This window comes from Manis pentadactyla, chromosome 3, assembly GCF_030020395.1.
Source record: "Manis pentadactyla isolate mManPen7 chromosome 3, mManPen7.hap1, whole genome shotgun sequence".
Classification (NCBI taxonomy): Eukaryota; Metazoa; Chordata; class Mammalia; order Pholidota; family Manidae; genus Manis; species Manis pentadactyla.
In genome coordinates this window covers 41,117,179-41,141,305 of record NC_080021.1, presented here as the reverse complement: position 1 = coordinate 41,141,305, position 24,127 = coordinate 41,117,179, and the positions used below count along the sequence as shown (strand labels likewise).

The 24,127-nt window shown below is 35.2% G+C and overlaps 1 protein-coding gene across 11 annotated transcripts in view; it reads left to right on the top strand.

Moving 5' to 3' along the window:
* Positions 1-24,127, top strand: part of VPS13B (vacuolar protein sorting 13 homolog B) — an 876,251-nt gene that overhangs the window by 108,208 nt on the left and 743,916 nt on the right. For all 11 annotated transcript variants that reach the window (XR_005022793.2, XR_008996232.1, XR_008996233.1 and 8 more), the window contains exons 8-13: positions 181-449; positions 6,701-6,796; positions 7,259-7,381; positions 7,849-7,986; positions 8,824-8,911; positions 23,054-23,245. Coding sequence is in view for 8 of the 11 variants with exons in the window: in XM_036876002.2 (XP_036731897.2) it covers positions 181-449; positions 6,701-6,796; positions 7,259-7,381; positions 7,849-7,986; positions 8,824-8,911; positions 23,054-23,245 (906 nt within the window). In the remaining 3 variants the exon portion in view is untranslated. The remainder of the gene's footprint in view (positions 1-180; positions 450-6,700; positions 6,797-7,258; positions 7,382-7,848; positions 7,987-8,823; positions 8,912-23,053; positions 23,246-24,127) is intronic.

Below are 24,127 nucleotides of genomic sequence, written 5' to 3'. Positions count from 1 at the left end.
AACATGTAGAAACTCGGAAGTGGTGATGTTAGTTTATTGGTTTCAAATAATAGTAACCAATATATGATTTATTCATACTTTATATGTAGAAAGAAGGATGTGGGAGAAACACTTTTCTATAAGTTTTCTCTTAGTTAAATCCTCTTGATTTATTTAAGATGACTTTATTTTGATTGATAGGTGCCGAAGATGAAACAAGAATAGATATGCAGTATCCTGCTCAGTATAAAGGCCAAGAGCTATATTTACAGCAAGAGGACGAGCAGCCACAGGGTTGGGTATCATGGGCCTGGTCATTTGTGCCTGCAATTGTGAGTTACGAAGATGGTGAGGAAGACTACCTTGGGAATGATCCTGCCTTGACCACACATCAGCAAAAAGCACAGACTTTGAAGGATCCTATTGTTTCCATAGGATTTTACTGTACAAAGGCAACTGTGACTTTCAAAGTAGGTTTCCTTTTTCTTGCTAGCCACGTCTCCCTCAAGTTTAATGCTGAAGTTTGGATTTCTGATAAGGATCTAGCTTAAAGTTTGTTTTACACTCAGTAGATGTAAGATAGTGTCTAACAATCCTTACTTCATAAACATATATCTCCTTATCTGCAATCTCTGAATTTTGATCTTCTTAAAGATTTCTCTACTTTCCTTTTTTAAAATCAGCCTAATGGAAGATTTTTCTCTCCCTTCTTAGTCTTTCAATTGGTAACAAAGATGTCTTCATATTTCCATAAAAAATTCAATTAAAAAAATCTCCCATGGGTTAATATACTTCTCCAACTACAGTTTCTTATTTGTGCTCTCTTTCATTACAAGATTTCTTTAAACAGCTGTTTATATATAATTTATCTTTTTCCTCACCTGTCAGTCTTTAAGATGGTCCAGTTTCTTTTCTAGGTCCTCATCTAATGCTTTTTCATCAGTAATACACTTTAACTACTTCCTCCATTAGCAAATGCATGAAAATGTATACTTAAAGCAATTATATAACAGCTCTTTTTATGTTAAAACATAATAAAGTGAAACCCTTTTAAGAAATATAAAATTACTGGTACTTTGACACTCGTTATGTGTTCTTCTTTGATCATATATTATCTTCTCTGCCCCTCAAATATAACCCAACCTTAATTTTTTTTTTTATTGCTTGGCTTTTTATAATAGTATTACCACACATGTAATGTTCCAGAATAGTTTATAATTCATTCAACAAATATAAATACCAGCTATATGCCAGGCACTGTTTTGTCTTTAGAGATTCCATAGTGAACAGATCAGATATATATACCTGCTTCTTAAAGTGTAAACTGTTACTATAAACAAATAAGATACATAGTATACCCAATGATAAGGGTTATGTAGAAAAAATAGAGGGAAGAGGAATAGTGAATGTTTCTACTACATGGAGGGAGATGATGCAGTTTAAAATTGGGTTATTGGAGAAGTTCTTAGAGGGAAGAGGGAGTTTAAGCAAAGACCTGTTAAAGAGGAAGCTTTATAGATATGTGGGACAAACATCCTAGGAATAGCAAATGTTAAAGCCTCAAAAGTTCCAGGAACAGCAGAAAGAACAGTGGACCAATAAAAAAAATGTGCTAATGTTGGAAGTAGGATAGAGTCAGGTCAGAGAGGTAATGAAGTTGAGAGAGGTCCATAAATTGTAAAACCGTGTAAGACATTTTAGCAACTTTGTTGTTAATCCTGATTGAAATAGGAAGTTTTTGAACAATGTTTAGCACAGTAGCTAGAATGATCTGAGTTACGTTTTAAACTGCATCACTCTGATTGCTGTGTTGAGAATATATTTTAAGGAGATAAAAGGCTGTCAGAAGACTGCAGTTGTCACGCAAGAGACGAAGATTGGTTGTTCTAGGGTGGAGCAAGTGGAGGTGGGGAAAAGGAACTGGAAGTTGGATGTGTTTTGAAGGTCAAGAGGACAGGACTTCGTGATAGATTTTGTGAGACAGAAATGAGAAAGGACCAAATTAGAACAACTAGGAGATCTGAGCTCTGATTTTCTAAGATGAGAACAACTGTGAGAGCATTAGATTTGAGGTAAGTATCAGGAGTTTGGTCTTGGGCAAGTCTGAGTTGCCCACTGTATATTCAGGTCGAGCTATCCAGTTGGATTAATGAATCTGGAGTTCAGATTAGAAGTTTGGTCTTAGTATAAATTTGAGAGTCAGGGTTTTACTAAGTTAAGAATCACTGTGGCTAGAAAAAAGCAAAGGACCAAGCCCTGGGGCACTGTGATATTAAATGTTTGGAAAGACAAGGAAGAAACAGGGTGGGAAATTGAGAATAAATGATCAGTGATGCAGCCAGAGAACTAATAGTGTGTCTGTCTTGAAGCTAAATGCCACAAATACTTTTAAGTGGAGGGGGTAGTGAGTTGTAAGAATGGACGGTTGAATTTGGCAATGTGGAAATTGTTAGTTCTCTTGACCAGAACAGAGATTGGGCACCAGTGTAATCTTACTTAGAGTGGACTAAAAACAAATATGGGAAGACTGGTGGGAATGTAAAATGTACAGTTACTGAGGAAAATAGTTTGGTGTACCAAAAAGTTTAACAGAATTATCATATATGACCCAGCAATTCTATTTCTATGTATATACTCAAGAGAATTGAGAAGTGTACTCAAACAAATAGATGTACATTATGTTCCTAGAAGTCCTATTTATAATGGCCAAAAAGTATAGACAACCCAAATGTCCATCAGTGGAGAAAGGAATAATAGCCTTTTCAGAAAATTGTGGATCTTGTTTTCTGAAAGTTCACCAAACTCATTAAATTGTAATTTTTAAGAAGGCTTGTTCTATCTCCAGCTTTTGGAAGTTGCCTGGTACATATTCAACAAACAAACATTTGTTAAATTAATCCACCCATCCATCATCCATCCGTCTACTTATCTTCTCATCTGCTTTCTATCTTCCAAATTTTTGGATCCTCTTTTAGAATTTATTTCTTCAGTTTTATTTGTCTTTGTAGGTTTATTTTTTTTCAGGGAGGCATTTTTCTGAAGGAGATGAACTCATGTGTCCCACCTGTGAAGTGGTATTAAAGGTACTAGTTTAGGCAACTTGTTAGATACTGGAAATATAGCAGGGAAAAAAAAGTCAAGTTTCTCCTGTATGGTATTTTAATTTATTTTGGATTGTTTGACTACTTGAAATTAATTTTTCAGTCAGTAGTAAAGCTATACAATTTCTAACTACAGCAGATGATAGATGAAAAGTATTTAAAAGTAGATAATCTTTACAGATTTTTTTAGTTGAAATCATTCAGTATTTTTTTTCATGACAAAACTTGATTTATTAAATGACTATGGGTCAGTCTGCAAAATTAAAAATTATAAAACAATAAAATCTTTAAAAACAAAAAGCCACATCTTACTACACTGATGGACAGTGACTGCAGTGGGGCATGGGGGGGGCACTCGATAATGCGGGTAATTGTAGTAACCACATTGTTTTCCACGTGAAAGCTTCATAAGATTGTATATCAGTGATATCTTAATTTAAAAAAAAAAGAAAAGCTATATTACCAACTGCTTTCAGATACATTGCCGGTTTTAGATAATCTAAATGAAATTATTTTTAAGTTTGTGGGGAAAGTTAAAGATTGCTAGAAAGGAGTACCTTTTCTGGTGATATTTGCATATTTACTTTTAAATTTGAAATTATTTTGGTACATTTTTATCCATTGATGAAAAGAAGTGCATTAAACTGGGTCAGAATAGGCATTTATATATAAAACTTTTTAGGCTTTTGGGGCAGTGTTTGTCATTGTTTAATATATCTTTAAAAAAATTCGAGATGTCTAAGATTTATAAGGGAAATATTTTGATATTTAGATGGAAAACATTAGTATTCATTGTTCAGATTGGATTTGAATGTATGGAATTAATTTGTGGTTCATATTTTTGTCAGAGAATAAGGTCATGTTCTACATTAGCATTCTGAAACAGTTGATATCAATCCAACAAAAATCATGTCAAATTAAATGTAGCATTTAAAAAATCATGTTGAAAATTGTTCTTGTAATGCTTGAGTCCTTTTAATCAATTAATTGCTTTTCTCTACAATAATTGTACACAGCTGAAGGGTGATCAGGTTTAAAATATTCAGCTTCACTTTTTTAGATTATAGAATTGTACTTTAAAATAGCCACCTTGTGTATAGCAGTTCCCAAAGTATCCAATAAATAAGGGCTTATATAAAACATTTTGTTATAAAAAATGAAAATAATTGATTTTCAATATAAATATGGTTACCATGCTTAAAATAAACTCTTCAGTTTAATAAATTTTATTTGACTTAACTTAAATACAGATTTTTAAAAAAAGATTTGATACTTGATTTTGCATTGAAGTATGAAAATATGTATTTCATAAGAATGAGGGTTGCTGAAACATTAGCAAACATGGACAGAATATCTTTTTTAAAAAATCTCTACTTAGAACAGTTTTAGGTTTAAAAAAAATGGCAGAGATAGTAAGAGAGTTCAGATATACTCTTCTCCAGTTTTCCCTGTTGTTAATGTCTTATGCTGTCACAATACAGTTGTGAAAACGAGGAAACCAGCATTGATGCTTTACTGTTAAATTCCTGACTTCAATTGAATTTCATAATGTCTTTTTGGGTAACATGATTCAAACCAGGATACCACACTGCATTTAGAAAAGTACCCTTTAAAATTAATTATCTAATTTTGGATACATATAGTATGCTGTAAGCTTCAGGGGAGTTAAGAATCTTTTTTTTGATCAGCATCTAGATTAGTACTTGTTATCTAGCATGTATTCAGTATTTGCCTGATTGAGTGAATTTATGAGACATACTATGAGACACATACTTTGAAAGTAGACACCCATGAATCTACTTCCCTCACAGAACTAGGTTCTGTTGAATCTGTTTTTGTTTTTTTCACAGCTTTCTTCCTGATTACAAATGGGGAGAAATCTTAGAAGTGACTGAATATATAATATGAATTGAGGTTAAAATATATGCAAATTTTTGGCAGACTATATGAGCCATTATAGCTACGTTGCTTTCATCTTTTTAAGCAATGTAGTTAAGAGAAAGGAGTTAAAGATAAGATGGCATTTAAATTCTCTGTATGAGTTTAGATTGGTGTATTCAACCTTTATACCATGGATAATTTGTTACAGCTCTTTTTGCTGCACCTGTTTTCCTGCTTAATAATGAAATTTTCAGAATCTTAAAGTTGGTCTTGTTTCCATCAAACCATCATAATAATGACAGTTTATTCCCATTTAATCTTTTTTTTAAAAATTTATTTATTTATTTATTTTTAGATAATTATTTTTATTGAAGGGTAGTTGACGCACAGTATTACATTACATTAGTTTCAAGTGTACAACACAGTGATAAAACATTTATATACATAATTCTAGGTTCCAGCTATCACCCTACCAAGCTGTTACAATATCTTGACTATATTCCTTATGCTATACATTACATCCCGGTTACTTATTTATTTTACCATTGGAAGTCTGTCCTTTTTTTTTTTTTGTGAGGGCATCTCTCATATTTATTGATCAAATGATTGTTAACGACAATAAAATTCTGTATAGGGGAGTCAATGCTCAATGCACAATCATTAATCCATCCCAAGCCTAATTTTCGTCAGTCTCCAATCTTCTGAGGCATAACAAACAAGTTCTTACATGGAGAACAAATTCTTACATAATGAATAAGTTACATAGTGAACAGTACAAGGGCAGTCATCACAGAAACTTTCGGTTTTGCTCATGCATTATGAACTATAAACAGTCAGTTCAAATATGAATACTCATTTGGTTTTTATACTTGATTTATATGTGGATACCACATTTCTCTCTTTATTATTATTATTTTTAATAAAATGCTGAAGTGGTAGGTAGATACAAGATAAAGGTAGAAAACATAGTTTAGTGTTGTAAGAGAGCAAATGTAGATGATCAGGTGTGTGCCTGTAGACTATGTGTTAATCCAAGCTAGACAAGGGCAATAAAACATCCACGTATGCAGAAGATTTCTCTCAGAACAGGGGGGTGAGGTTCTAAGCCTCACCTCTGTTGATCCCCAATTTCTCACCTGATGACCCCCTTGCAACTGTGCCTGTCTTAGGTTGTTCCTCCCTTGAGGAATCTTATCCGTCTCTGGCTAACCAGTCATCTTCCGGGGCCATACAGGGAAATGTAAAGTTGGTAAGTGAGAGAGAAGCCTTATTGTTTGAAATGGTTAGCTTTTTATTTCTTTGCATATTTATGCCCTGTAGCTTCTATGCCCAGCATTTGTCTTGAGGTATCTTTACCACTTGGAAGAATTATGACACTCGGTAAATTTGATATGAGGCACGAATTCTATTTAAGGGTTGTAATTAGGAAGGAAGAAGAAAAGCTATAGAAGTAGCAGGCGGAAGAAAACATGGGAAGATTGATTATTTCTTTGACATATCTTCTTGTAGAGTAACTTCAGCATGTATAGGTTTTAAGCTACTACTTAAATTGCGCACACACATTAACATAATAGGAGTATAGTTACATAACCAAAGCATACCTGTAATTACCAGCCATCTCCAGTGAAACCAAGAAAACCAGTTAGGCACCTTAGGCATTTGTGAAAACTTATCTATGATATAGTTATTCCCATTTAATCTTAATATGATTGACTTTTTATTCTTATATTGTTTCTTAGCTCACTGAAATGCAAGCTGAGAGTAGTTATTACAGCCCTCAAAAAGTAAAATCTAAAGAAGCATTGTGTTGGGAACAGGAAGGAACTACAGTTGAGGTAATATTGCAACACTGAATGTATGTTTTTAAAATCTTTTGAGTGGTCCTTAAAGTTAATATTTAATAAACAGAGGTTTTTATCATAAGTGGTATGTTTAAAAAATGCGTAATTTCATATTTCTGTTTAAGTGGTCAGTAGTGTTGATTGAAATTATTCCTTTAACAAAGATTTTACTTTGTAATACGCAGTTTAATTCTTTAATTTAACTTGTGTGTGGTCATATGTATGTGTGGATTAATGTTTATGAAGTACCAGTCATTGAGGATACAAAGGTTTGAGGATACATAGACAGATAAAATGTTTCTTACTTTAACAGGGTTTATGATCCAAGGAAAATAAATTTGGGAAAGCCATAATCCTAAAAAAGTTTCATCTAATTTAGATATGCTATAAGGAAAACATATAACTTTTTAAATGAAATTAAAGTTCTTAGTTGTAATGTTTCCTTTCCTCTTATAGGCCCTTATGATGGGAGAGCCTTTCTTTGATTGCCAGATTGGTTTTGTAGGTTGCAGAGCCATATGCCTTAAAGGAATTATGGGTGTTAAAGATTTTGAAGAGAATATAAATAGAAGTGAAACTGTAAGTCAAAGTCTACCTTCCCCCTTTTCTGGATTGAATGCAGGGATAATGAAGTGCTTATTGAAGTGTTTAACTATACCAAAAAATCTGTTAAGACTACATATATAACTTTGGCTTGAGAGAGGAACTTTACTGTTTTTTCCTCTAATAAATAATAGAGTTCAGGAGACTTTAGAAAGTTGGTAGCAGTTAACACCTGGACAGTAGGTCCAAATATTTTCCAATTCCTAAATGTTTTTTCTATTTTGTTTATGGTGGCTTTTTGCAGTTCCTTTTTGGTTTGTTAAAATATTCTTTGCCAAAATAGGAACTGAAGATGGAGACAGCATTCCTTGTCTTTTTTACAGGATTTCATGTTGTAGTGATTTCTCTTGACTACTTGCTGGGTGTTACAAAACCAAGGTTTTATTTTCTTTAATAGTCTAATGACTTTTCCTCCTGTACAAAAATTTTGCATGTATTTTCAGGAAGCCTGTTTCTTCATTTGTGGTGAAAGTTTGAGTATGAAAGGTTTAACATACCTTACAAATTCATTGTTTGATTACCGAAGCCCAGAAAATAATGGTACTCGTGCAGAATTTATCTTGGATGCAGCTCATCATAAGGTCAGATAATATATATTTGAGCCAAATTCTAGGCTGTGTTTGGGTGGAAACTTTGTGTGGGTACTTGTGTTTGCCATCTTTCTTCTTAATAATTCTGAATGCAAGTTGTTTATTGAAACATTCAGAATATTTTCATCAAGCTTCTACATCTAGAAAGGTTTGAGGAGTGCACAAAGATCTCTACTTTCATATAGTATGTGGCCACAGTTACTTTAGGGGAGTGGGGTAAATAGGAAATGATGAAGAATTTCACATTTTACTATATATATATATGTCTTAGTATTGTTTGACTTTTTCATATAAGAGTATATTAGTGTACTTAAGCAATAAATTGAAAAATTCAGTTCCCTGAAGATATTATAACCCTTCCCTCTATAGATTTACTTTTAGGTTCAAACAAAAGATTTAATTTTGGCTTGCATAATTAACATACATCTTAAATATTTAAGTATATCTTAGTGTTTCAACTGTTTCAGGTAAGTGTACTGATAATATGTAAGGATTAACTCTTTGAGAGTATATGATATTAGACAGTTTTATGATAGTTATAAAGGTCAAGAGTACTATCCTGCACCATTATAGGAATTCATTAACCAGACATTATTGGTAAGGTGATCAAAATATCTGGTAGAATTATGAATTTTGTGTGTGTGGAGACTATAGTAAAGGTAACATTTTGTAGAAGTGAATTCTTTGGGTAACCTCTCTTGTTTTGGTAATCCTTTGAGTTGATACATATTCTATGTAAGGATGTGTGTCTGACTGTTAACTTGTCAGGTTTTAAAAATAAAAGTCTCTCCTATACAATGTGTCTCTTTGTTTTGCTTTGTTTCACAGGAGACATACACTGAGATGGCTGGAATTCAAAGATTTGGGGCTTTTTACATGGATTATCTCTATACATTGGAGAACACCAGTGGCAAAGGTACTGTTTCTTTCCTTTATGTTTGCTTTTCATCGAACAACAGAAAAAAAGGCTTCTTCAGAATCAGTGGGTCCTTAGCTGGTTGTACTCTGTTACATCAGATATACTTTGTTACTTTGGAGAATGGTTTAATTTTAATGCCATGTTAGAATTTTGTTGGATTGTAGACATTTTTAGTCCTTTCTTTGAGCAGCTGAGAAGACATTTTTTATTATCAACTAGAATTAGTTCTAATATGTACCAAATATGAAAATTTTAATATATCAAATTTCATATTATATTAAGCTGCAAGAAACCTAAATTTTGTCTTTTATGTATTAAGTACATTTTGAAAATTATATACCTCTTTTTACCAAAAAAGCTTGTTTTAAGTAGAAAAGTAGTTGTCCTAGAAACTATGGACAGAATCTTTCATTATTTTATTATGTGTTTCATTTTATTATGTTAGCAATCAACTTTAACTATTTGATATATTATGTGCACATCCATATACTATGTTGTGACTATTCCAGTCCTTTTTCATCTTGAAAATGTAATGAAAATAGGTTCACCTTTTTTCTTGTTAATTTTTCATATTTTATTGAATGATTTGTGTGTGTTAGGAATGAATTAGATACTGTGAATGCAAAGACCAAAGCATTTCTCAAGAGACCAATAGGTAGTGTTTAACTATACACTTAAATAAGTTATTATAATACAGCACATTAAGAACAGTGGTGTAACAGAGAGCTAAGGTAGTTCCAGGTAAGAAAGTGATTACTTTTGTCTGTGGGGTCAGATGTCACAGAGGAGGTGATCTTGAAGATTCATTAAGTTTTGTTAGATGAAAATGGAAGGAAGAACAGTAATTTTTTGCTTCCTCCTTTTGTAATGGATTTCTAAATGTTGTCATTCTCATTGACCAAACCTTGGATTCACTTCTTCCTCTAAACTCTTTCTTGAAGTAATCTTACTCTTTTCCATATACTAAGTATCTTTTATAAGTATCTTTAATATTTTGTTGATATTTGTATTTTTTTAAATTTTTACAATTTTTAAAATTAAGTATTAGTGATATACACTCTTATGAAGGTTTCACATGAAAAATATTCTGGTTACTACATTCACCCATATTTTTGAGTGCCCCCCCATACCCCATTGCAGTCACTGTCCATCAGTGTAGTAAGATGCCAGAGTCACTACTTGTCTTCTCTGTGCTACAGTGTCTTCCCCATGATCCCCCCCCCACACCATGTGCATTAATCATAATAACCCTCAATCCCCATCTTCCTCCCCACCAGCCCTCCCACACCCCTCCCCTTTGGAACCACTAGTCCCTTGTTGGAGTCTGTGAGTCTCCTGCTGTTTTATTCCTTCTGTTTTGCTTCATTGTTATACTCCACAAATGAGGGTAATGATATTTGTATTTTTTAGTCTAAACTTTTTCAAGATTTACAATTAAATATCCAATGCATACTTGACATTTTAATTCTGTACCCCACAAATATCTCAAAACTGAGTATGTCCAAATTGAGTTATTAATATCCCTGACCACCTACTGCATGTTGCTTCTCCTTTATTTTCAGTCTTCTCAGAAAATTGTTCTACCTAGTTGCTCAAGTCAGAAACCTGGGAATTGTCATGACACATTCCTTTTCTCCTAGCATCCAGTCTATCAACACAGTCTATCAAATCTTCTCTCCAAAATCTATCTTGAATTCATCCACATCTTGTAAGCTCCACTGTTATCACTCTCACCTAGTTTCCTATCATCTCTAGACTAAAATAATTTTTTTACTGGCTTCCTGCTTTCACTCTTGCCTTCCTATAATCCATACTGTAGTCAGATAAGGTATAATTCCATGCTTTAATTCAATTCCTTTGCATTGCTTTATTTAAAAATAAAGTTTAAATAGTTTATCACACTTTGGTCTTGAGGTACTTGGTGGATGGTGATAACCACTAAGGAAGATGAGAGACAAGAAAGGAAGATTTTCTTGCGGTACCTGTGAGCATCAAGGTAGAGATGTTCAGGAGACAGTTACGTATGTGAAATTTCAGCTCAGAAGCCTATGTTCTAAGGGTTTTGCAAATTTTTATGGTGCTATGGTTGACAAATGTAAGCTGGTAAGGTTCTTCTTGTTCAGTATGATGCCTCATGCATGTGCTATGGATTTGTTATCTTGTGAGGAGGTGGAGTGTGAAGTTGCCTTTTAAGTAAAGGAAACTTTGCATTAAAATTTTTGTTATTTTACACAAGCTGCTTCTATAGTTTTAAAAAAGATGTATACATGATTATATTTGCTAGATGGTTTATGTATTTTCTGTCTGAGAAGCTGTAATTTGTTTGCTTTTGAATTCTTATTTTTCATTTCTGTGAATAATACACAATGTTACAGATAATAGTCCTTCACTTTATTTTAAACAAAATGTTGGATGATAAGACACAAAAAGGTTCTATACATTTATATATGGAATAGCAAAGTTCTATGCATTTATAAAGTAAATACCTGTGTATTTTTCACAGAAGCAAGAAATAGGACAGTGTCAACATCTGATAAGATTCCTGTGTTTTCTTTTCTATCATACTCTCCTCCCTCCCTCATTCACTAGAGCAAACTGTTATTCTGAGATCTGTGATCATCATTTTCTTGCTTTTGGTTTACAGCTTTCATATCTACTTTGTCAGTGGTACAAGCAGATAATTTATTTTTGAGGAAATAACATTCCACTATTAATTTTTGTGAATGGCACATGTACTTTAAAAATGTGTTCATTCATTCACTTGATAATCTCTTCCTTCATTCCTTGTCTGCTTTTAGGTAGCTATGTTTATATGTTTGTTTCTCATTGTGAATCTGCATTCATAGTGATGGTGATGGTGGTGATAATAAGTAGCTAATACTTACTCAATGGCTTTAAATACAAGGCAATATTTTGGTGTTTTACAGTTTTAGCTTCTTTAATCTTCATAATAACCCTGTAAAGTAGAAAACATTTTACATTTTAGAGATAAGAAAATATCCAGTCCAAGACCTCATACTTATGTGGAATTTGATAACATAGCCCGTATTCATAATTACTGTGTTTAGATTTCCTTCTTTCTTGAACTACTGGAAACAAGAAACTTCTAGAATTTTTATTGTTTAAAGAACCTAAGATATTTTGAACTCTCACAAGAGGTAATTTTATGTACTTCAAAGAAATATTTTATCTAAAATTCTTGGTTTGTTATGACTCGACATTTATTGGTACTGTGGTCCAAACTGATAAAAAGTGCCCTGAGTTTTATCTAGGTATCTAAATAACTAAAAATTTCGCAAAGTTTCTAGTGAGTTCTGAATTTTCAAAGCATATTTGATTGGCTTAACGAAGCTTGTGATACTATTCTAATTAACGTAAGAAACCAGTAAATGCAGTAAGGAGAAGAGCTTGTATTATTTATGTTGAGAAATGATTTAGTAGTATTTTACCCACATTATAAAATGGCATATAAATTAAACTTCAGTTAACATGTTTCCTGTGGTACTGTTTGATATTGATAAACACCATCTGACAATTATTTTGTTTTTGTTACCTTACTCAAAAGCATTCAAACAATGTTTTAAAGACCAAATTGAAATATTTCTTACTACTATAACTGCCTGTTTAGGAAGTTACTGCAAATGTTTTTATGGACCTTAAGTAGATAGGTGAAAGCATACTTCTAAAAAATTTTGGTATGATTAATCTACAATTACATGAGCAACATTTTGGTTACTAGTCCCCACCACCTAGTCCATTACAGTTACTGTCCATCAGCATAGTAAGATGCTATAGAATCACTACTTGTCTTCTCTGTGTTGTATGGCCTTCCCGGTGCCCCACCTCCACATTATGTCTGCTAATCATAATGCCCCTTTTTCCCCCTTGTCCCTCCCTTCCTACCTATCTTCCTCAGTCCCTTTCCCTTTGGTACCTGTTAGTCCATTCTTGGGTTCTGTGATTCTGCTGCTGTTTTGGTCCTTCAGTTTTTTCTTTGTTCTTATACTCCACAGATGAGTGAAATCATTTGATACTTGTCTTTCTCCGCCTGGCTTATTTCACTTAGCATAATACCCTCTAGCTCCATCCATGTTGTTGCAAATGGTAGGATTTGTTTTCTTCTATGGCTGAATAATATTCCACTGTGTAAATGTACCACCTCTTCTTTATCCATTCATCTACCAATGGACACTTAGGTTGCTTCCATTTCTTGGCTATTGAAAATAGTGCTGCGATAAACATAGGGGTGCATCTGTCTTTTTCAAACTGGGCTGCTGCATTCTTAGGGTAAATTCCTAGAAATGGAATTCCTGGATCAAATGATATTTCTATTTTGAGTTTTTTGAGGAACCTCCATACTGCTCTCCACAATGGTTGAACTAATTTTCATTCCCACCAGCAGTGTAGGAGGGTTCCCCTTTCTTCACATCCTCACCAACATTTGTTGTTGTTTGTCTTTTGGATGGTGGTGATCCTTACTGGTGTGAGGTGATATCTCATTGTGGTTTTAATTTGCATTTCCCTTATGATTAGTGATGTGGAGCATCTTTTCATGTGCCTGTTGGCCATCTGAATTTCTCCTTTGGAGAACTGTCTGTTCAGATCCTCTGCCCATTTTTTAATTTGATTATTTGCTTTTCATTTGTTGAGGTGTGTGAGCTCTTTATATATTTTGGATTTCAATCCTTTATCAGATCTGTCATTGATGAATATATTCTCCCATACTGTAGGGTACCTTTTTGTTCTATTGGTGGTGTCCTTTGCTGTACAGAAGCTTTTCAGCTTGATATAGTCCCACTTGTACATTTTTGCTTTTGTTTCCCTTGCCCGGGGAGATATGTTCATGAAGAAGTTGTTCATTTTTATGTCCAAGAGATTTTTGCTTATGTTTTTTCTAAGAGTCTTTTATGGTTTCATGACTTACATTCAGGCCTTTTATCCATTTTGAGTTTACTTTTGTGTATGGGGTTAGACAATGATCCAGTTTCATTCTCCTACATATAGCTGTCCAATTTTGCCAAGACCAGCTGTTGAAGAGGCTGTCATTTCCCCATTGTATATCCGTGGCTCCTTTATTGTTTATTAATTGACCGTATATGTTTCAGTTAATATCTGGACTCTCTATTCTGTTCCACTGGTCTGTGGGTCTGTTCTTGTGCCATTACCAAATTGTCTTGATTACTGTGGCTTTGTAGCAGAGCTTGAGATTGGGAAGCGAGATCCCTCCTGCTTTATTCTTCCTTCTCAGGATTGCTTTGGCTATTTGGGGTCTTTTGTGGTTCCTTATGAATTTTAGAATGATTCATTCCAGTTAGTTGAAGAATGCTATTGGTATTTTGATATGGATTGCATTGAATCTGTAGATTGCTTTAGGCAGGATGGCCGTTTTGACAATATTAATTTTTCCTAGACAAAAGCGTGGGATGAATTTCCATTTGTTAATGTCCTCTTTAGTTTCTCTTAGAAGTGTCTTGTAGTTTTCAGGGTATAGGTCTTTCACTTCCTTGGTTAGGTTTATTCCTAGGTATTTTATTCTTTTTGTTTTAATTTTGTATCCTGCAACTTTGCTGAATTCAGATATTAGGCCTAGTAGTTTTGGAGTGGAGTCTTTAGGGTTGATTTTTTAAAATTTTTATTAAGGTGTTATTTATATAAACTCTTATAAAGGTTTCACATGAAAAAATAATGTGGTTACTACATTTACCCATATTACCAAGTCCCCAGCCATACCCCAATGCACTCACTGTCCATCAGTGCAGTAAGATGCCACAGATCCACAGATGCCTTCTCTGTGCTACAGTGTTCTCCCTGTGATCCCCCACATCATGTGTACTAAACATAATACCCCTTAATCCCCTTCTCCCTCCATCCCCACCTGCTGTCCCACACCCCTCCCCTTTTGTAACCACTATATCCTTCTTGGAATCTCTGAGTCTGCTGCTATTTAGTTCCTTCAGTTTTGATTTGTTGTTATACTCCCAAATGATGGAAACCATTTGGCACTTGTCTTTCTCCACCTGGCTTTTTTCACTGATCATAATGTCCTTCAGCTCCATCCATGTGGTTACAAATGGTAGGATTTCTTTCTTTCTTATGGCTGAATAGTATTCCATTGTGGATATGTACCACATCTTTATCCATTCATCTACTGATGGATGCATAGGTTGCTTCCATATCTTGGCTATGTAAAAAGTGCTGTGATAAACAGGGGTGCATATGTCTTTTTGAGTCTGAGAAGTTGTATTCTTTGGGTAAATTCCAAGGAGTGGGATTCCTAGGTCAAATGGTATTTCTATTTTTAGTTTTTTGAGGAACCCCAATATTGCTTTCCACAATGGTTGAACTAACTTACATTCCCACCAGCAGTGAAGGAGGGTTCTCCTTCTTCGTCCTTGTCACCGTCATTTGTTGTTCTTAGTCTTTTCGATGCTGGCCATCCTAACTGGTGTGAGGTGATATCTCATTGTGGTTTTAATTTGCATTTCCCTGATGATAAGTGATGTGGGGCATCTTTTCATGTGTCTGTTTGCCATCTGAATTTCTTCTTTGGAGAACTGTCTCTTCATATCCTCTGCCCATTTTTTAATCAGGTTATTTGCTTTTTGGTGTTCAGGCATCTAAGTTCTTTATATATTTTGGATGTTAACTTCTTGTCAGATATGTCATTTACAAATATGTTCTCCCATACTGTAGGATGCCTTTTTGTTCTGTTGATGGTGTCCTTTGCCATACAGAAACTTTTTAGTTTGATGTAGTCCCTTGAGTTCATTTTTGCTTTTGTTTCCCTTAGCTGAGGAGATGTGTTCAGGAAGAAGTTGCTCATGCTTATGTTCAGGAGATGTTTGCCTATGTTGTCTTCTAAGTGTTTTATGATCTCATGACTTACTTTTAGTTCTTTGATCCATTTCAAGTTTACTTTTGTGTATGGGGTTAAACAATAATTGAGTTTCATTATTTTGCATGTAGTTGTCCAGTTTTGTCAACACCAGCTGTTGAAGAGGCTGTCATTTCCCCATTGTATGTCCATGGTTCCTTTATCATATATTAACTTATGATATATGGTTGGGTTTATACCAGGGCTCTCTAGTCTGTTCCATTGGTCTATGGGTCTGTTCTTGTGCCAGTGCCAAATTGTCTTGATTACTGTGGCTTTGTAGTAGAGCTTGAAGTTGGGGAGCATAATCCCCCCAGCTTTATTCTTCCTTCTCAGGATTGCTTTGGGTATTCAGGTTCTTTTGTTGTTCCATGTGAATTTTAGAATGATTTTCTCTGGTTTGTTGAAGGATGCTGTTGGTATTTTGATAGGAATTGCTTTGAATCTGTAGATTGCTTTAGGCAGGATGGCCATTTTGACAATATTAATTCTTCCTATCCATGAGTACAGGATGTGTTTCTGTTTATTGGTATCTTCTTTAATTTCTCTTGTCAGTGTCTTGTAGTTTTCAGAGGATAGTCTTTCACTTCCTTGTTTAGGTTTATTCCTAGGTATTTTATTGTTTTTGATGCAACTGTGAGTAGAATTGTTTTCTTGATTTCTCTTATAGTTCATTATTCATGTATCGGAATGCCACAGATGTCTGTGTATTAATTTTGTATACTGCACCTTTGTTGAATTCATATATTAGATCTAGTAGTTTTGGAGGGGATTGTTTAGGGTTTTTTATGTACAGTGTCATGTCATCTGCAAACAGGGACAGTTTAACTTCTTCCGTACCAATCTGGATGCCTTTTATTTCTTTGTTTTGTCTGATTCCCGTGGCTAGGACCTCCAGTACTATGTTGAATAGAAGTGGGGAGAGTGGGTATCCCTGTCTGGTTCCCGATCTGAAAGGAAAAGCTTTCAGCTTCTTGCTGTCAAGTATGATGTTGGCTGTGTGTTTGTCATATATGGCCTTCATTATGTTGAGGTACTTGCGCTCTATACCCATTTTGTTGAGTTTCTATCATGAATGGATGTTGAATTTTGTCAAATGCTTTTTCAGCATCTATGGAGAGGATCATGTGGTTTTTGTCCTTCTTTTCGTTGATGTGGTGGATGATGTTGATGAATTTTCGAATGTTGTACCATCCTTGCAGCCCTGGAATAAATCCTGCTTGATCATGATGGATGATCTTATTGATTTATTTTTGAATTCGGTTTGCTATTTTGTTGCAAATTTTTGCATCTGTGTTCATCACGGATATTGGTCTGTAATTTTCTTTTTTTTGTGGTATCTGTACCTGGTTTTGGTATTAGAGTGATGCTGGCCTCATAGAACGATTTTGGAAGCATTCCCTCTTCTTCTACTCTTTGGAAAACTTTAAGAAGGATGGGTATTAGGTTTTCATAAAATCTTTGATAAAATTCAGCAGTGAAGCCATTTGGTCCACGGGTTTTGTTCTTAGGTAGGATTTTTATTACCAGTTCAATTTCTTTGCCTGTAATTGGTCTGTTCAGATTTTCTGTATCTTTCTGGGTCAGCCTTGGAAAGTTGTATTTTTCTAGAAAGTTGTCCATTTCTTTTAGGTTATCCAGTTTGTTATCATATAATTTTTCATAGTATTCTCTAATAATTCTGTGTATTTCTGTGGTGTCCATAGTGGTTTTTCCTTTCTCATTTCTGATTCTGTTTATGTGAGTAGACTCTCTTTTTTTCTTGAAAAGTCTGGCTAGTGGTTTATCTATGTGGTTTATTTTCTCAAAGAACCAGCTCTTGCTTTCATTCTTTCTTTTGTTTCATTCTTCTCTACTTTTTAAATTTCTGCTCTAATCTTTATTGTGTTTCTCCTTCTACTGACTTTGTGCCTCGTTTATTCTTTTTCTAGTTTCGTTAATTGTGAGTTTAGACTGCTCATTTGGGATTGTTCTTCTTTCCTGAGGTAGGCCTGTATTGCAATATGCTTTTCTCTCAGCACTGCCTTTACTGTATCCCTCAGATTTTGCGGTGTTGAATTATTGTTGTCATTTGTCTCCATATATTGCTTGATCTCTGTTTTTATTTGGTTATTGATCCATTGTTTGATTAGGAGCATGTTGTTAAGTCTCCATGTGTTTGTGAGCCTTTTTGTTTTCTTTGTATAATTTATTTCTAGTTTTATACCTTTGTGATATGTGAAGTTGTTTGGTAGAATTTCAGTCTTTTTGAAAACACTTAGGTTCTTTTTGTGGCCTAGTATATGGCCTGTACTCAAAAATGTTCTATGTTCACTTGAGAAGAATGTGTATCCTGCTGCTTTTGGGTGTAGAATTCTGTAGATGTATCTTAGGTCCATCTGTTCTAGTGTGTTGTTCAGTGCCTCTGTCCTTACTTATTTTATGTCTGGTTGATCTGTCCTTTTGAGTGAGTGGTGTGTTGAAGTCTCCTAGAATGAATGCATTACATTCTATTTCCTCGTTTAATACTGTTAATATTTGGTTCAAATATGTTGGTGCTCCTGTGTTGGTTCCGTATGTATTTATAATGGTTATATCCTCTTGTTGTACTGTCCCCTTTATTACTATGCAATGTCCTTCTTTATCTTTTCTTTCTTTCTTTGTTTTGGAGTCTATTTTGTGTGATACAATACTGTAACACCTGCTTTTTTCTCCCTATTGTTTGCATCAAATATCTTTTTCCATCTCTTTACTTTTAGTGTGTGTATATCTTTGGGTTTGAGGTGAATCCCTTGTAAGGGGCATATAGTTGTGTCTTGCTTTTTAATCCATTTTGTTACTCTGTGTCTTTTGATTGGTGCCTTCAGTCCATTTACATTTAGGGTGATTATTAATATATATATACTTATTTCCTTTGTAGGCTTTGGATTTGTGGTTCCAAAGTTTCAAGGGTAGCGTCTTTTTTGTCTAACCATCTAACTTAACTCTCCCATTATGCCATTATATACACAGTCTGGTGATTCTTTGTTTCTCTCCCTTCTTATTCTTCCTCCTCCACTCTTTATATTTTAGGTGTTACCTTTGACTGCTTTTGTGGATAGTTGATTTTATTTTTTGCCTTTAGTTGGTATTTGATTGGTCTGCTTTCTTTGCTGTGATTTTATTTTCTCTAGTGACATCTATTTAGCCATAGGTGGGCTTCCATCTCGAGCAGTCCCTTGAAAATCCCCTGTAGACCTGGTTTGTGGAAGCCAAATTACCTCAACTTTTCTTGTCTGGAAATTGTTTAGTCCCTCCTTCAAATTTAAATAATAATCTTGCTGGATACCATATTCTTCATTCAATGCCCTTCTGTTTCATTGCATTATATCATGCCATTCTTTTCTTGTCTGTAAGATTCCTGTTAAGAAGTTTGATGATAGCCTGGTGGGTTTCCCTGTGTAGGTGATCGTTTTTTCTCTCTGTGGCTGCCTTTAATACTCTGTCCTTTTCTTTGTTATTTGCCATTTTAATTATTATATGTTTTGGTGTAGTCTTCCTTGGGTCCCTTGTGTTGGGAAGTCTGTGGGCTTACATGGTCTGAGAGACTATTTCCTTCCCCAGATTGGTGAAGTTTTCAGCAATTATTTCTTCAAAGACACTTTCTATCCATTTTCTCTGTCTTTTTTTTCTCATTCCTCTATAATGTGAATATTGTTCCATTTGGATTGGTCACACAGTTCTCTTAATATTCTTTCATTTCTAGACATCCTTTTGTCTCTCTTTGCCTCAGTTTCTCTGTATTCCTGTTCTCTCATTTCTATTCCACTAGCAGTCTCTTGCATCTGGTCTAGTCTGCTGTTAAGACCTTCTATCGATTGTTTCATTTGTGTTAGCTCCCTCTGGACTTCATCCTTTAGCTCTTGCATATTTCTCTGCACTTCCATCAGCATGGTTATGACTTTTATTTTGAATTCTTTTTCAGGAAGATTCCTTTTATCTCTCTCAGTAGGCCCTCTCTCTGGGGTTGTCTGATTGATTTTTGATGACCAAATTCTCCTGCCTTTTCATGGCAGAAGTGGTTGCAGGCAGGTGGCACATGTGTCCGCTGGGAGAACAAAGTCCCTTCCTGCTTGTTGGTCACCTTGTCCTTCTCCGCTGACTGTGCTGTGTTCCCCACACTGGGAGCAGCCTCTGGGATAATCTCTTGAGTTCCCATGGGCGGGGTCCCCTTGGGATAGTCTAGTGCACTGTGGGGGTTGTAGCCATGCTGGGTGTGTTTTCCTGTGAGAACGGCATCCCTTTGTGCCTTCCTGACCTTGCTCTGGTGTCCACTGCCTGTGCCAGTTACCCGCACAGCAGGGAGCAGTCTCTGGGATAATCTGAGCCGCAGTGGGTGGGGCTGCCCTTGGGCTAGCCTTGAGCACTTTGGGTAGTTGCAGCCGTGCCTGGTGTGTTCTCCTGTGAGAACGGCACCCCTTCTTGCCTTCTGTACCTTGCTCTGTCTTCTGCTGCCTGTCCTGATTAGCTGTGTGCTCGGAGGAGACTGTGTGGTTGCTGTGGGCATGGCTGCTCTCCTTCTACTCCTCAGCTGTGGTGAGTCAGCCATTCTGCTTGCAGCCTCGGTCGGGGGGAATAAATGGTTAGCTGCTTATCGCCATGAGGGGCTTCAGGGTTGCCTTACCCCCTCATGGGGTTAGGGGGCCTGACATTCCTCAAGATTCCCTGCTTGCTGGCCTGAGTGTGCTGTGACAATTTTGTTCAGCTGTTGAGCCCTGTCCCTTTAAGACTTTTAAAAAGTGCTTGCTTTTCTTTTGTCCCAGGAGAGCTGGCTGTGGGATCCGCTTGCAGTCTCCATCTCGGACTCTACCCTTCCATTTCTGTAATATCTAGTATACCATGCAACGTTTGTCTGTGCTCCTGGTGCAGATTACTAGCACTGGTTATTTAGCAATCCTGTGCTTTCCCTCCTCCCCACTCTGACTCTTTTCCTCCCGCCTGTGAGCTGGGTTGGGGGAAGTGCTTGCGTCCTGCCATGTCACGGCTTCGTATCTTACCCCCTTTGTGAGATGCTGAGTTCTCTAAGATGTCCATGTAGCCTGATTGTTGTACTGAATCTTCTGGTCTCTCTTTTAGGAATAGTTGTATTTGTTGTGTTTTCAAAAATATATATCGTTTTTGGAGATTTCAGCTGCCCTACTCACAATGCCATCTTGAGCCCCTCCTGAAAATATAATTTAGAATGGGAAGATTTTAGAGACAGAGACAATTGAAACAATTCAGTTACTGGAATGAGGAAAAGAATGAGAACAGCATTAATATTCACTGCCCTTTTGAATTTGAATGTCTTGGGAGACTGTTGGTGTTATTTTAGGGGAATGCTGGAGTAGAAGGATTCCTGATACTACATTAGTCTATTTAAGGATTAATTTTTTAGTTTCTGGGGTATAGCTAAGATAGGCTTTTTTTTTTCTTTAAAGCTGTGGGTTTTATACAAAGACCTAGACTTAATAAAAGCTTTATATAAGTTATACAAGCAAACTTGAATAAGAACCAGTGGGGTAATAAAGCTGGTGAATCTCCAGGAGAGGACAAGTGGGGATATGTAATTTTTCCTTAGTGAAAATAAGAGTTCCTTTCACACTGACATCACCAGTGGTTGGTGAAATTGTTTTGTTAGCTTTCAGATTTCTCTTCAGATAGGAAGAAGAATAATTTTCTATCAGTAGGTATAAAAGTATAGGCAGATTTGGACAGTGTAGGTTCTGATGGTTCTGGCTATCCTGGAGAGACAGAAAAGTCCTTCATTTTTATTGGTCTAGCTGGGTGTTATTTTGACTCTTAATAAGTGTAATGAAATATTCAGGGGGCTGGAGTGAGCAAACATATTGAAGGTGGCACCACTAAATATTTTGCTGAAAAAATATAGTTAAAACCCTGTCACAATTTTACATTTCAGAGAAGCCTATAGTATGTATATTTAAACTGCATTATAATTAAGTTGTATTACTTGGAACAAAAAACGCAGCCCATAAGCTCCTATTAGACATAATTTGATGTCTAAAAATAGGGTCTTTTCATACAGTGACATTTGTTTGGGAAGCCAAATAGCCCCTTTAGGACTCAAAGCAGGGCATTTTCCTAGTATTTGAATATTGCATTTTGCACCCAAAGTTCTGGTTGTATTCAGGTTACCTCATCCTAACAGGTAACTCTAGAAAAGGTCTGGTTTGGCTATGGAAGGTAATGGTTTTATATGTGAATTGTGTGTTACTTAATCCTAATTTCTAATGTGTCTTCATTATTTATGCATATCATAAAATATGTATAAGATTAACTTTGTATGTTTTATTTGATATGGCATTAAGTCTGTGTGGTCGTTTTAAGAATATGTAAATAATAAATTATTTTTTCTGTAGTACTGAGACTGAAGATTGAACTGAGCTCCCTTGTTTGGAATTTATTTTTGAAAAAGTTATTAGAAGGTGTAGATAAGAATTTTTGTGTTTAATTGGGCAGTCCTAAATTCTAGAGTTATTAAATGCTGGAAAGCCTACATTTCTTTTTTCGTTTGAGTTAACAAACTCAGCTTAACAATTAAAAGTTACTGTCTTGTCACTTACAATAGTGGATTTATGTATTAATACCAAATCCCTCATATAAGGAATGTACATATTAGATAAGGAAAAGAAGTACTTGTAGGTAGAGCCAGGCTTTTCTATAGAAGATAATTTTGGTTCTTCAACATGTAGGCATATAAAGGATTGAGAAAGTTGTTTTGCACTAAGGAACATAGCCATAATTTATTCAGGAAAAAGTTCAAATTAGGTAATACTACTGTTTATTTCTATTGTTATTGTAAAACTCTAATGACACCCTGAGAACATGTAATTTTAAACAATCTATTTTTTCAGTGAAAATTGAGACAAAATAGTAGTAAAGTGCAACTTTTTCTCCCTTCCCAGCCTTCATAATGGTATTGTGTATGGAATTATTGGATATAAGCCAATTAGAGTTTAGAGAATAATTTTCTAAGAATAATCATTTCAGTTCTATAGCAGTTCTTATAATATTAGATAGGTAACAGGAATAATTGTTTTTTGAGTCAATAGCATTTGTTGATATTTGTACAGAGAAAAGTTTAGACTGACAGGGTTCTTTGTATCTAGCTCCATTGTAACAATGGAGAATTGTTTTTAAGGCATTAATCTATAAACTAAAAAGATAGATGTGCAAAGTATATATTTTAATATTACTCTTCTCTGACTGATGCTTAAAATATTAATATAAAATGTGGCTTCTTGTAGGTTCTGCAAATCAACAAGACTTTTCTTCAGGAAAAAGTGAAGATTTGGGAACAGTTCAGGAGAAGTCTACCAAAAGCCTTGTTATAGGTCCTCTTGATTTTCGTTTGGATAGTAGTTCAGTACATAGAATTTTGAAAATGATTGCTTGTGCATTGGAACACGAATATGAACCATATAGCAGGCTAAAACCAGGTTTGTTTTTGGCTTAATTTTGAATCTCTTGCAAGTTGATTTTAGTGATTAATCCAATTTGTTGTATTTTGCTAATTTACCGTTTGTATGTTTTGCCTGTTTGACTTCCGTATACTTAGTTGCGAATTAAAAGGGTACATTTATGTGTGGAAGTTATGGGAGAGGTCAAAATTTGGAAGTTATTTACATAAGTACTTTCTTTGCCAGTATTTGTATTTTATTGTCATACCTTTTTTTATTTTTTTATTTTTTATTTTGGTATCATTAATCTACAGTAACATGAAGAATATTATGTTTACTAGGCTCCCCCTTTCACCAAGTCCCCCACACAAACCCCATTATAGTCACTGTCCATCAGTGTAGTAAGATGCTGCAGAATCCCTACTCGTCTTCTCTGTGTTGTACAGCCCTCCCCATGCACCCACCCCTCCACTACATCTGCTAATCGTAATGCCCCCTTTCTTTTTCCCCAACCTTATCCCTCGCTTCCCACCCATCCTCCTCAGTCCCTTTCCCTTTTGTAATTGTTAGTCCATTCTTGGGATCAGTGATTCTGCTGCTGTTTTGTTCTTTCAGTTTTTCATTGTTCTTATACTCCACAGATGAGTGAAATCATTTGGTACTTGTCTTTCTTCGCCTGGCTTATATCACTGAGTATAATACCCTCTAGCTCCATCCATGTCGTTGCAAATTTTAGGATTTGTCGTCTTCTTATGGCTGAGTAATATTCCATTGTGTATATATACCACATCTTCTTTATCCATTCATCTACTGATGGACACTTGGGTTGCTTCCATTTCCTGGCTATTGTAAATAGTGCTGCGATAAACATGGGGGTGCATCTGTCTTTTTCAATCTGGGCTGCTGCATTCTTAGGGTAAA